Source organism: Polypterus senegalus, chromosome 14, assembly GCF_016835505.1.
Source record: "Polypterus senegalus isolate Bchr_013 chromosome 14, ASM1683550v1, whole genome shotgun sequence".
In the NCBI taxonomy this organism is placed as follows: Eukaryota; Metazoa; Chordata; class Cladistia; order Polypteriformes; family Polypteridae; genus Polypterus; species Polypterus senegalus.
The window spans coordinates 129,837,274-129,850,926 of record NC_053167.1 but is presented as its reverse complement, the minus strand read 5'-3'; the positions used below and the strand labels follow the sequence as shown (position 1 = coordinate 129,850,926).

Sequence of the window (13,653 nt, the reverse complement as noted above, 5' to 3'; positions counted from 1 at the left end):
TTTTGTTAACACTCTCCAGAACTGTATACTTTGGAATGCTGGATCAGTATTGTTGTGTAGATGGATGGGCAAAAACATGTTGAAAAGTAAAACACTAATCACAATCTGATTGGTTTGTGCTTATTACGTGGCTATTCCCTGATTGGATTTTGTTTGTTACATCATTCTCAATTGGTCACCCTTCACAGAAGAAAATCATATTCTCACATAAAATATATAGAGGAGTTGCTTCCATGGCACTTGTTGCGTTGCTTACCTGTATACATTTAAATTATGTTTTGTACAGTTTGAAGGCTGTAAACATGCACAAATAATCCAATTTACCAGTCACTACGGTGTGCGATGTGGCCTAGAGTGTAAACATCCCTTCAAGGGTGACACTTCTCTTTCTTTTTCCATTGGTGCATACATGACTAGTTAAGGTGATTGGCCATGTTGTGTGTATTTTCAGTTTTTTAGTGTGAACAGTCATGCCATTGTAAAGGATGTGAAAATGCTAGTTTTGACAGATAGCATTTTTGTTTAAAAACAATGTTTTGTAAATGAAAAGTAGTGTAGGTGTACTCATAGTCTGTTTAATTAGCATTAGTAATTAGTTAATGGAGAAAGTGGGTGGCAAACCTGTAGCCACTGCTGCTCTCCAGGATCTGAGTTTGACACAACTGCTGTAGATTTTGAATCTTAATGTGTGTCCAAAAGAGACAGTATTTATAATACAATTTAAAAAAAAAAAATGTTTTACATAATTAGTTAGAACCATACGTTCTTTATCTATTTGTACCAATGGTGCAGAGACAGCTTGATTTACCAAAGGTCCCACATTTAGTTATTCATGTAGATTTAGCTGAAGCCTTGTGGTTTACAATGTGACCTAAAATGCTCTCTTAGCAATCATGGTCTCTGTGTGGCTACTAAATCAGACAAAAAATATTTTATTTGCATGTGTTAAATGTGGTGATTTCTTCCTGAAATTTAAACTTTTCAGAATTTGAAGAAAAATACAAATGTTATATTTCAGTCTTTGCTAATAGTTCAGCAAATATGATACCCTCCCATTCTGTTATTTCACTTGAAAGAAATGCATCTTGAAAAGTTACTTAACTCACATTTGTGGATCCTGCAGGCTTTTGAGTATAAGAAGCAATATCAGTCTAGCACTACTGTAATCTAAGATTCTCTCTCTGCCCCTCCCAGGAGCCTTTGGTTGCAAACGACATCCTTAACCATCCAAACTTCGTCAAAAAGAAACTGTGCAACAGCTTCAGTGACAGAACTGTGCAGCGTTTCTACAAGTTTAACACCAGCATCACTGTAAGTGGGTCTGTTTGCGAGACCATGTTAGTCTGTCTTGTGTAATAGCTACATCTAGTGTTCATAATGGGTACTACATAAATAGTTAATGGAGAAAAAGTCCTGTGTTTTTAAAGTGGTGCACAACTTTAAAAGTTTTTACAAATCAGAACAAGTTACTTTATAATCCATGTAATGGTGTTCATTGTGAAAGACATTGTAAAAAAAAAAAATAATAACTGACAACATTTTCATTTGGCATTGTCTTAACCTCTAGGGAGACCTTACTAACTTGGTTCATGGAAGTCACTGCTCTAAATATCGTCTGACCAGAATCCCTGGCACTAATGCTTTTGCTGGGATAGTGAATGAGACTTGTGATTCCCTAGCATTTTGTGCCTGCAGTATGGTGGATAGGCTATGCCTTAATTGCCACAGGTATGTTGAATAAAAATGGATAATTTAAAGTGTACAGATTGAGTGTTTGTAATATCAAGTGCATTTTACTTTTCTTTGCAGCTTGTTTGAAACATTGTACATATAGCATTACTTATTAGAATTTTTATGCTTAAATTCTCTGTCAGTAACCTGTAGGTACTCCTTTATACTGACATATTCCAGATAATGTGTTTTGTTTTCAACTTCTCTTCTCTCCAGAATGGAGCAAAATGAATGCGAGTGTCCGTGTGAGTGTCCACTGGAAGTGAATGAATGTACAGGCAACCTTACCAATGCAGAGAACCGGTAAGTATGGGTTGCACTTCTTTTAAATAGTCCGTATCAGGACCTTATCTGGTAAGCGGCATCCAAGTCAGTATTGGAGGACTAACGAATGATTTGTATTTTATGAATTCTTGAATGTCATTTTTATGTTGTAATGTGAAATGTATTTATTACAATAGGATTGCATATTCTGATCACATTTCATAATCAGAAGTCAGTGCCTTTGATTAATAACAGTTAATCTCTATAAAGAAGCTCATTGGTTACTAACACAGAAAACACAAGAATACATTTCCCAAAAAAGATTTTATTTATGCATTGTTTTATTTTATTTTTTACTTTAATGTGTTTGAGGCTTTTTATTATTAAAAGCTTTATATGAACTTTTGTTAAAGAACATATTGCCACGGTCATTTCTGTGTGCAGCATGTTAATTGTCATAATTCTAGTGCTCCAGGTATGTTCAAGTAGCATGTTGCCACGGTTAAGATGCAGTGCCTATAAAATGTATTTATCTGCTTGGAAGTTTTCACAATTTATTTTTATATAACTTTGAATCACAGTGGATTTAATTTTCTTTTTTTGGCACTAAAGAATGACTGTAATGTCAAAGTGAAAACAGATCTCTGCAGAGTAGCCTAAATTAATGACAAAATGCAAAATACATGATCTCAGTAATATTCACCCACTTTACTATAACACACCTAAATCATCACTGGTGCAGCCGTTTGCTTACCGTATATACCCGCGTATAAGTTGGGTCTTGAAACCCAAAAAATCGATCATAAAATCAGACCCTGACTTATGCGCCCCATTCAAAAATGCGACACATTTTTTTTTTTTATAAACATTTTCTTGCCCCCGATCTCCCATCAGTTTCTCAGACACATCAAATTTTGTTGTTACTAATTTCTTTCGCTACTTCAATGACGTTTAATTTAAAACCAGCTTCATATTTTCTTCTGATCGAACGTTCCATCATAGATAAGGGATGCACTTACGATAAAGGTGTATGAGGTTGTGAGATATGAAAAACACAAAACAGTGCAAAGTTGCTTCGGAATAGTTTGGGTATTCGGGCTAAATAGACAGAGAGAGAGAGAGAGGGAGGTTAGGAGCACACGCTGGTACGGCGCATTGCTGCACCCACATAGAATAAAAAGGCAATGTGCTCCGTGGTTACTCTCTCAGGTGGGCATTAGCATATCATAATCCCTTGAACCAACAGCGTGAGTTTTCCACATTCGACTTATACGATTAACATTATAAAATACCAGAAATTATTGTGTAAAATCAAGTCCCAACTTATCCGCGAGTATATATGGTAATTAGTTCAGTGGAGATCATCTTTCTGGGCTTCCAGTTAATTATGATGAAAATACTCCTGTATGTGGAAGTCAGCTGCAAAAATGTTCTGGGCTCTGATGAGGCCACAACGGAGCTTTTTGGCTGTCAGACTATATGCCGTGTTAGACTGCAGATTATCAAAATGTATGCCGTCCCCACCGTGAAGCATGATAATGGCAGCATCAGGCTGTTGGGATGCTTTTCTGCAGAAGGCCCTGGCATGCTTGTAAGTATAGAGGTGGAAATAAGGCAGCAAAATCCTGGAGAAAGACAAGAAGCAGTCTACAAGAATCCTGCACCCTGGAGAAGATTTGTTTTTTTAGCAAGGCCACATCCCCAAGCATAAAACCAAAGCTACACAGGAACAGTTTCAAAACAACAATGATCTTGGCGTGGCTAACTCATAGTCCAGACCTCAATCCAATTAAGAATTCGTGGCTGGATATGTAAAAGGCTGTTCACTCAGGATACCCATTCAGCCTGAAAGAGACTGAGCAGTTTGGCCAAGAAGAATGAGTGAAAAATGGCAGTGTCCAGATGTGCAAAGCTGAGAGAGAGACCTGCAAACACACTCCTGGATGCCATCAACTACATAATGTTTTGTAGTGTTGTGCATCTGTAATTAATTTAGACCACTTTGCAGAGATCTTTTTTCACTTTGACATTAAAGAGCGTTTTCGTGTCGATCAGTGTCAGCAAAGCCAAATTAAATCCACTATGATTCATTTTTGTACATTGATAAAATGTGAAAACTACCAAGGGAGTGAATATGTTTTATAGGTATAGATGTGAACTCCGTCTTTGACTGTGATGTGCATTATCAGTATGAAATGTAACATGGAGCAGCACCTTTGCATTTCTCACAAATTATCTATCAAATTCTCATCAACACACTGAAGTGGAAAGCTGAGACATCACGATTAGCTGCTCTGAAATTACCCATAACCACATGAAAGCAGCATTGTTGGCAGTGGTTAGCTTGGTTTTCAGCTCTTCTGAGTAAAATTTTATTGAGGAGAAGAAGTAATGCATGTGGATGAAATATTATTCTAGTGCAAGATTATATACTGTATTATCTGCCAAAAGCCTTTGTTGTCAGCCATAATGATTGATGGCATTCCTTGTGCTATTGTTGTGCCCACCATTTCTGTCATTTACTCTGACCACCATTCATTAGTTTTTCCTTATGAATTCCACCAATAAGACACTTGCATGTAGCAGGCTCATTCTGCATGCACCAATTCTCAGCAGATATTTTGTTTTAGTATTTAGGCACAATTAGACAAATGTTATTAATCCAAAGGGGAAATTCAGAAAATTTGACACAAAATATTGAGCAGTTCACAGTAGACTTTGGCACTCTTTTGCTTGCATTGCTCCAAAACCAAGCCACATTAAACACACACACTTTGTTTGTCTAAATGAACAGCATGTCTCTAAGTGTCCATCAGGAATTACAGTCCAGCAAGGCAAGCAAATTCAATCATAAAGTAAAGTGTTTGCTTTAAACTCTTAAGTTGTTTCATTTACTCTTAATCATTAGCTTCCCAATTTATAGGATGTTTGTTTTAATTTAAAAATGTATTCTTTTAAATTTTGGGCAAAAAATGCACCACAGCACAGGATTTTCTCGGTTTGCCACCTTTAAATCCAATGTCTCTGTCTCATCACAATTCTTCTAGTCGAAGGGTATGTCAAGCTTGACGACTTTAGTTAGTGATCGTGTCACATTAGAGGACTGGAAATGGCAGACTGTCAAATAAGTCCTTGCATAATGACTTTCCAGTACTATTTCACACTTCCAATGTATCTTGAGTTCACCCCTTTTTCTGATAATCAGTGATGTGCTTCCTGATTGATCTGGTGCCTGTGCAAAGGGTTTACAGTTACAGCGAATTCAGCACCAATTTGTGTTCTTTTTATTTTTTTTTTTATTCCCATTCTGTTGTGGTAAGTAAAACATGCAACATCAGAGAGGTGAGTCTTTCTTTGGTTTGTAAGGTCCAAAACACCTGCATTACTTATTTTCAAAGCTGCAATATGTGTGTTGTACTTATGAGTAAATGCTCATTGGTTATCAGCTCTCGTGCAAACATAACCCGGCCCTTCAATTTAAGAGAAAATCAAACCAGATTGAGTTTGCTGGATATGACAAACTGACTAAGATTATGTAAATGAGTCTGCAATAAAAATTGCTGGAAAAGTCATGTAGTATTACAGGGACTTTAAAGCTCATAGCCCACTTACCAGGGATAGCATCTTATCTGGAGACCAAAGTGACCTCATCCTTATCCCATAAACATATGCACAGTTGCACCTGTCATTGACTGCTTAACCTGGCTGTCTTTATACTGTTTATACTGAGTGCACCTCTCACACTACTACAAGACAGAGTCACGACAGGACAAGAGTCTGTACCTTCTCATTTAGGTATATTCTTGTTAAATGTGATCAGCAGAATTCAACATTAGAATTCCCACAAACTCCAACAAAAAGTTACAGTTTATGATACTTGAGGAAGCTTCCCAAAAGGATATACAGATGTCGGGGGTGAGACAGATGTTCAAATGCAGAATGTGGCATAGGCCATTTTGTCACTCTCGTCTGCTTTGGATCTTTGCTTGTGGTTTGCTGGGATGCCGATGGCTGTTATTTGGTCAAAGTTGTTTCCGTCTATTTAGTTTTTAGCCTTTTCTTTGCAAAATGTGATTCTGCCTTTCCCTCTTATATTGAATTATGCTAAAATGTACTTGTTTTCATGAAATATATGTTACAAAGAATATTAACATATTAATCAGTAGCCGGATTGTTTAGTTCATATGTAAATGTCCATCCATTCTTAGAAAGTCCACTTTTTTTTTTTTTTTTTTAATATAACAGTGATGTCCTTTATTTGCTCATCCTTCCCTCTTCAGTAATTCCCATTGATGAAGCTGATCAGGGTGTAGTTGTTTACTTGGTTTTGAAGTAAAGTCCTTCAGCATACAGCCTTGGGTTTTAGATGAACAATGAAGACCTCTTGTATAGAAGGTTGCTAGCTGTCTTTGTTTGTTTCAGATTTCCCAACGTCTATAATTTTAGGATTATTTGAAGCAACAAGGCCCGTCCGGCGATGTGTTTACATTCCATAATGACCACAGTATGTTTGTTTTTGTTGATGGGGTAGCATGATTAAGAATTCTGCAAGTAAAGTAACCACTAATGTTTGTAGGCCATGAATCAAATTTGCTGCTATAAATGACTTATCAGTTGCTTTTGTTAAATATACCGATTTGCTATCAAGAAACATGTTGCTTGAATGAGAGTCTCATCACCTCCACATCAGAAGTTCTATTTCTTTCTTAAAAATTTAAGTAATTTACTTCTTATTCAATTGATTGCTTTAGACAAGAGAAGTTGGGAAGTTAAGTCTGTCAGAGACCAGTCGATGAGGCATTGGTAAAAGATGAGAATAACATGTAGGTTGTTAGACACAAGTCATTTTACCTGCACTGAAGCAGGACATGAGATCTATGCTTCATAGTTTGCATATGTCCAGGCACGATTACGGTCAACGTGTGTGCTTACAAATGAAAAGTATAAGATTTGCGCGTACATGTGGCAGAAATGTTTATTTCAGAGGACTGCTGCACATTACATTAGGATAAAAAGAGTTTAATTATGGAGTTATTTGAGTTGGCTTGGCACATCTCATAACGTTACCCCAGGAGCTGTAGCAAGTACAGCATACTTAGGTTAGAACAGGGGAGAGACTAAGAAAGCTTTACAGAAAAAATGGTGCCTTTCATGCTGGGGAGACCACCAAGAGCTATGATATATTACTAGAGGGTGAATGAAGGGCTTATTTCTACCTTGCACATCATTTTACTATCCTGAACTTCACCAAAAACCACTGACAAATCTCATATAGGGGTCATGCAATTACAATTATTAATGGTCCTGTCCTTCTCTCTCACTCGATTTACTATTTCTTCCAAATGCTTGTTTTAACAGGAATCCTAGCTGTGAAGTTCATCAGGAGCCTTTAGCGCTAACAGTCATTGATCCAAGCCTACAGGACACCTTGCCTCAGTGCATTAACACCAGATGTAACCAGAGATTTGTTAGCGGGTAATTGTTTCTATCTGTTTCACCTTTTGGGTTTTTTGACTGTGCTGAGGAATGGAGGGGAATTGGGAGGATGTAGAACCCTTGATGCTGGAGATAAGATCACTTAATAAGGAGTGTCACCTGTTAATTCACATGACAAATATAAGTTATACAGGTAAAATTCCTTTACAACAAAATTTTCATTACAACGAAGTATTTTTATGGTTTTGACAGTTTTCCCATATGACACGAGTCTATAGAAATCTCGTTACTACGAAATACATTCAGCAGATACTTTCATTTAGGCATTTCAAGATCTTTTGGGCATTTTGTTATAATGAATCATACCCTATAGAAACGGCAGACACGAAAAAATAACAGTTCATATTAGAAAGAAAAAAAAAACTTTACATTTTTGCAGCTCTTCGATTGCGGTAAAAAGAAAAAAGACGTTACCAGTGAATTTGGAATTTTGCCATTGACACTGTCAACTTTCTTGAAAGACTGAACAAAAAAAGAAAAATCTCAGGTTGCAAATGTATGCAAACTGCTGCATTTGACAATGTCGAAAAAGCCGTTTTTATGTGGTTCAGTGATGCTCGTTCAAGAAACATTCCTATTAATGCGGCACTCATTCAAGAAAATGTGATGTTTTATAAACTCTTTTGGGACCTCCCCTAGTTGGACAGCACGACGAAGAGCATCCCGAAGTGTGATCTGTTTATGTTTTGCAGGGGCAACAGCAGGCTCACAGCTCTGCTACGTCTCACTGCCAAAGCAAACTCGATGGGTGATGCAAGGAACATTGTAAATGCAGGGCACACTATAACTTGGCCATTAACCTGGCCACAACCCTGCCTGACTGCTGTGTCTGTGTATAGCAGAGTGGTAGATCTCACTACAATAAATAACCGTGCTGTTCCTGTTTCAAGCTGAATAAAGCTGGTTTTGCTAAAGTACTGAGACTAAGCCTCGTGTTTTGGGGTGCATGACAGGGACTTATAGCGCGACCCTGATCTTTTAGGATTCACTTCTGTGGCGCCTCACTGCACTGCTGTGAGCCTGGTGTTGCCCTGCCCCGGCAATGGACAAATAATCTTACACAGACGTGGCCATCGCGCTTCGGGATGCACTTCAGCGTGACTCATGTTGGGTGGGGGGAATCCCAAAAGAGTTCAGAAACCTCACAATATGAAAAAGAAAAGTATGATTCGGCTTCTCATTGATAACTGTGCTGCTCACAACATGTTCATGTTGAATTCCTCCCGCCCAATTGCACAGCAGTGCATCATTCGCCCCCTGAAAGTGTATTATCGTAAGGAAATGCTGAAAAGAATTCTCGTCACCATAACTTGTAGACAGAAGATTAAAATTAACACGAAGGAAGCTATTGAAATGATTGCAAACGCCTGTAGGCAAGTTAAAGAAAGCACTATAGTGACAAATACAGAATTTCATTACAACGAAATATTTTTTAGGTCTCTGGCAGTTCGTTGTAACAGAATTTTACCTGTATTTACTGTCATTATGCCTTAGTATAGCATAAAACATTCTTGGTATGGAAACATTGAGGCTGCAAAAGGCAATAGAGAACACGGCACAAAACTTTTGATCATTTTACTTAACAAAAAGCAATAGAAATAAATGTTATGTATTATTGCAAGTTTATGTTAGTAAGCCTTAACATTTGCCCTATGACATAATCTACCAGAAAACGTAAAGAGATGATAATGTGGTAAAAGGGTAATATTAGTAAATTAAAGAGAGCACCCAGGTATGTGATGCTTTGATATTTAACAAGAAAAAAAAAAAGTATTATTAAAGCTGTTCTCAGTGTTGCATTACTCAGAGACCTGAAAATACCATACAAACTGTATCAATCAATGGTTAAAAATAGAAAACGCTCAATATTTAGTTAGTACATAGATATGTGATGTTTTATCGTTCACAACTGATAGCTATACTTTCATGATTTCGTTTTCTTTAAACCCTGGCCACCATATTTTTGTTCTGTCCATTATCAAACAGCAACTAATTCAGTAATGGGGATTAAACCTCCCAATTTCTGGTTTACAATCCAGTGTCTTAGTCATTTTAACCCCAAAAACCTGCACATGCTTAAAAGTTTAACATATAAAGGACATGTTAATGGTCTAGAGTCAACAAGGGAAAGCAAATTTCTAGCATGACTACGTCTTCAGGGCAAAATTAATTTCTGCTAATATAGTTCTTGTCCTGAGAGAGAGAAGTTTCATTATGCTTGTAATTTTGACAATAACACAGTCATGAGGATAGCTTTAATTCATTTGCACTTCATAAAGCAGACCTCGCTTTGTGGATCACTCCGTCCTTGACCATCACTTGAGTATCATGGATGCAGTAGCTTGAACTCAGTGCTGTTTTAACAGCATATAAAGTTCCCTTTTGATTTCTGAAATTTCTTTACATAAATTGGAAAGAGGGGAAAAAAAAGGTTTTCTGTACTTTGTCGTGTTTCATTATTTGGGACTGCGCTTTATAGAATCAGAATAATCATTCATTTTGGTGGTGCAATTGTTAATACTGCTTCCTCACCACACTCAAATCCTCATGTGCCCTTTCTCGTTCTTGGAGAATGGGGGGGATAAAACAGACGTTTTCCTTGTGCATATGAAAGGTATACTTGTTGGGTTAGCTTTGAGTATCTGCTGACTAGTATGGGTGTGTGTGGGTGAGTACTTGAGTATGACTTCTCTGATGCATCCCTGAATTTGGATTAATCCGTGAGCACTGTATACTGAAAATTGTTTTATACAGTTCCAAGTCAGTTTGTATTTACTGGTAAATGTTTATATTATTATTCCTGTACATTTGTGTTTTATTGGCAATATTTTATTGCAGGGACTGTTTTGGAGTTCTGGACTGTGAGTGGTGCATGGTGGACAGTGACAGTAAGACGCATCTCGACAAGCCTTACTGTGCTCCTCAAAAAGAGTGTTTTGGTGGAATTGTGGGAGCAAAGAGCCCGTACGTGGATGACATGGGTATGTTAGGTAAGGAGTGTCTTACATACTTAAACATATAAAAGGCAAAGCCCTCACTGACTCGTCACAAATTCTCCCACTTTCCATACAGGGGGGAAGCTGAAATTTTGCATGCTCATTCCTTGCAGTGTACATTTATGAAAGTTAGGTATGTTTCATGTCCTATTGCAACACCCGGGGGGGTGGGGGGTGTTTGGGAAGGCTATACCCACTAAACTGTATATACAGATAAGGGAAACCCCTCCTCACTATTTCTGCAACTTCCAATATACGTAGGAAGCCCAAATTTCCCAGGCTCATCCTTTACACCGAACTTAGTGACATGAAAATTCGACATACATTAGCTCAGATCAAGTGAAAACTGAGAAAGTAGGAAAGACTCAAAACATGTAACATCTCACAAAGCTGAAATAAAACGTAAACCTGAACTAATGGGGATTATATTTCAACAAAGCAGAGCTAGTGGATTCACTGCAGTTGTTCAAAAAAAATTTTTTTCCCACCTTACTATTTGTTTAGGATGGAAGTTGATAGTGGTTTGCTTTTTTTCTTCACATCCCCAAAAACTTAGATTTGAATCAAAACCTTCTCAGTCTGTGGAGTTTTTGCCTTATCTTTTTTTCTCTGTAGGTTTACTTTGAGGGGAAAAAGGGGTGTCATACTAAAATGCCTTTGGCATACAGGAAGAAACTGGAGCACTCAAACATATTTATACAGTTCAGAGTTGTGGCAGTACTGTTGGTGAGATATGAGTCAGCCCTGAACAAGGTGCCAGGGTACACACACTCGCCTACTTACACCTGCTTATACTGGCTTTTGTTTATTGGTGAGACAAACATGCAGAAAGGGCTGTGAGTGTTCCCATCAAACAGACAACCGCTTAAAACCTTTAGTGGTCTGCCAAGAAATGGCCTTACTCCTGGCAGTCAGCCCTACAACTACCACAGGCAGGAGCCCTTGTGTGCCATTTTTTTAATGTGAGCTGGCTTTAAATGTTCAAAATAAAAAGAAAAATACCTCTAGGACAAGAAAAGATAAAACCTCTGGTTAGATGAGACAATGTGAAACAAAATGTCTTTATGAATAAATCATTTATTAAAATAATCATAAAAGAAGCATAAACAGCAATAAAAGTGGCAAAGTCAAAAGTCAAGTTTTGTATAAAAAGGCCAGCCAAACCCAACAATTTGAAGTCCAATAGACAGTTTTCACAAATAAAAGTGAATAATCCCAAACCAGAAAATACCAAGATTATTTCCTTTTCTGAGTTTTGAAGAAATCCGTCCTTGGACAGCAGTTTTCAAGTGATGAACAACATCATTTATTTCTGTAGCACGTTTTCATACAAATGATGTACCTCAAAGAGCTTTACAAGATGAAGAAAGAAAAGTTTATAAAAAATGTAAAATATAAAAATAAGATTAGGCAATACTACATAACAAAGAAAAAGGAAGCTCCGATGGCCAGGAGGACAGAAAAAAGAAAAAATCGAAATCTTCAATGGCTCCGAGGCCACAAGACCACCCAGCACCCACTGGGCATTCTACCTAACATAAATGACCTAAATCAGTCCTCATGGTCTTCAGGCTTCACACGGAATTAGACAAAGCGAGCTGTGATGTCCTGGTTTGATGGTCAAACAGAAGATTCATTTTCAAAGTGGTAAAAGACACTGCAGGAAAAGTGGATGAAGGGTATGGAGCTATCAGGGGACTAGATTAAAAAAATTAAACAAAAATGTTTTGAAAACTCTTTTCTTTCTTACTGAGGTAGATAAATTATTGAACGTTCCTCGTAATCAGCCTCATGTATAAACGGTGCATACACACAAAAATGATGCGTAAGAACTTTTCCACGTTCAAATCGCGATGTATAAAACTTACACTTGGCGTAAAGCCACGCACTTTTCCACGGTACCTCATACCCTGTCATATGTAAATTCTCCGCTCGGTTTTGCAGACTGGCGGCACCCAGTGTCAAAACAGTGCTACTGTTCTTGTGTGGTTACACCTTATTTTCCTGACGCTGCTTTATAAATACACTGAAACTAACCACATATTGTTTATTAGTGTAATACATCTGATTGTAATTAACTTTTAACAATATAATGGTCCGGGAAATAGCCGTAGTATTCCAAATACCATAACTGCTTTAGCGTTGTTACTCTCACTGCACCTTCTTCTTCTTTCAGGTCCTCCCGTTAGGATTTGCCACAGCAGATCATCTTTTTCCATATTACTCTCACTGCACCACTCGGAGTATTGTATTTATATCACTGTATCTGAGTGTGAATCATAGCAGCAGCTGATCGGAAAGAGAATTATCGGTATACAGCTTCAAGGACACGCTGTCCCATCCACTGCAAAAAGTTTCAAAGCCTTTCCTGTACGGACCTCATGGTTCAGAAACAGTTTAATCCCAAGAACTTTAAATGCACTCAATCAATTGCTCCTTGTTGAACTGTTTGTACTTATAAGTACAATCACTTCACTGTAAACTTGCACTACAGTTATAATATCGCACAACCTGAGCCACTTTATAAAGCGTGTATTTACATATGATGACGATATCATTTTTAAGATAAAATGCAGCAAAATATGTTTATTATATTATACACATAAAACTTTAACTTCATTTAAATAATCTATATTCTTCACTGGGACTGTCGTGAAGGATAGAATAATTAAACATGTACTACGAAGATATTTCAATTTTCCTTAAATGTTTTGAAGAATCGGCGCTCTAAGCTTACAGATGGCTTAACTTCTATTACAGAGCTGATTGTATGGCGATCGGTTACTTGGAGAAAGAAAAGCAAGGACTGCAGTGGCGGCTACGCCAATATATATTGAATATAAAACAGAAAGAGAAAATAACACAGTTAAAAATACAGCGACAGATTTCGGCAAAAGTTAAATGCTTGTGTCCTGAGCACGAGACGGCTATGCAGTGTCTGCAACGGACGTGGCCATCCACCGTGCATAAGCTACCTTATTGACATTGATTCTTCCTCTGCCCAGTGCCACCACAAGCCTAGAGCCGCGCCTGAGTACTGCTGCAATAAATTATTTCATCGAAGGTCGCACACAATCACTGTGCCACCGTGTTCACATGTTTAATAACGTGCTTTAACTCCTATCATCATGAAAATGATATCACGTATACATCTCAGTATTTTAGT

At 37.6% G+C, this 13,653-nt stretch overlaps 1 protein-coding gene across 1 annotated transcript in view; it reads left to right on the top strand.

The window, feature by feature from the left end:
* The window catches only part of cachd1 (cache domain containing 1), a 247,090-nt gene that overhangs the window by 214,890 nt on the left and 18,547 nt on the right, over positions 1-13,653 (top strand). The window contains exons 19-23 of the mRNA XM_039736092.1: positions 1,195-1,311; positions 1,568-1,728; positions 1,948-2,034; positions 7,354-7,470; positions 10,330-10,481. Coding sequence (XP_039592026.1) covers positions 1,195-1,311; positions 1,568-1,728; positions 1,948-2,034; positions 7,354-7,470; positions 10,330-10,481 — 634 coding nt within the window. The remainder of the gene's footprint in view (positions 1-1,194; positions 1,312-1,567; positions 1,729-1,947; positions 2,035-7,353; positions 7,471-10,329; positions 10,482-13,653) is intronic.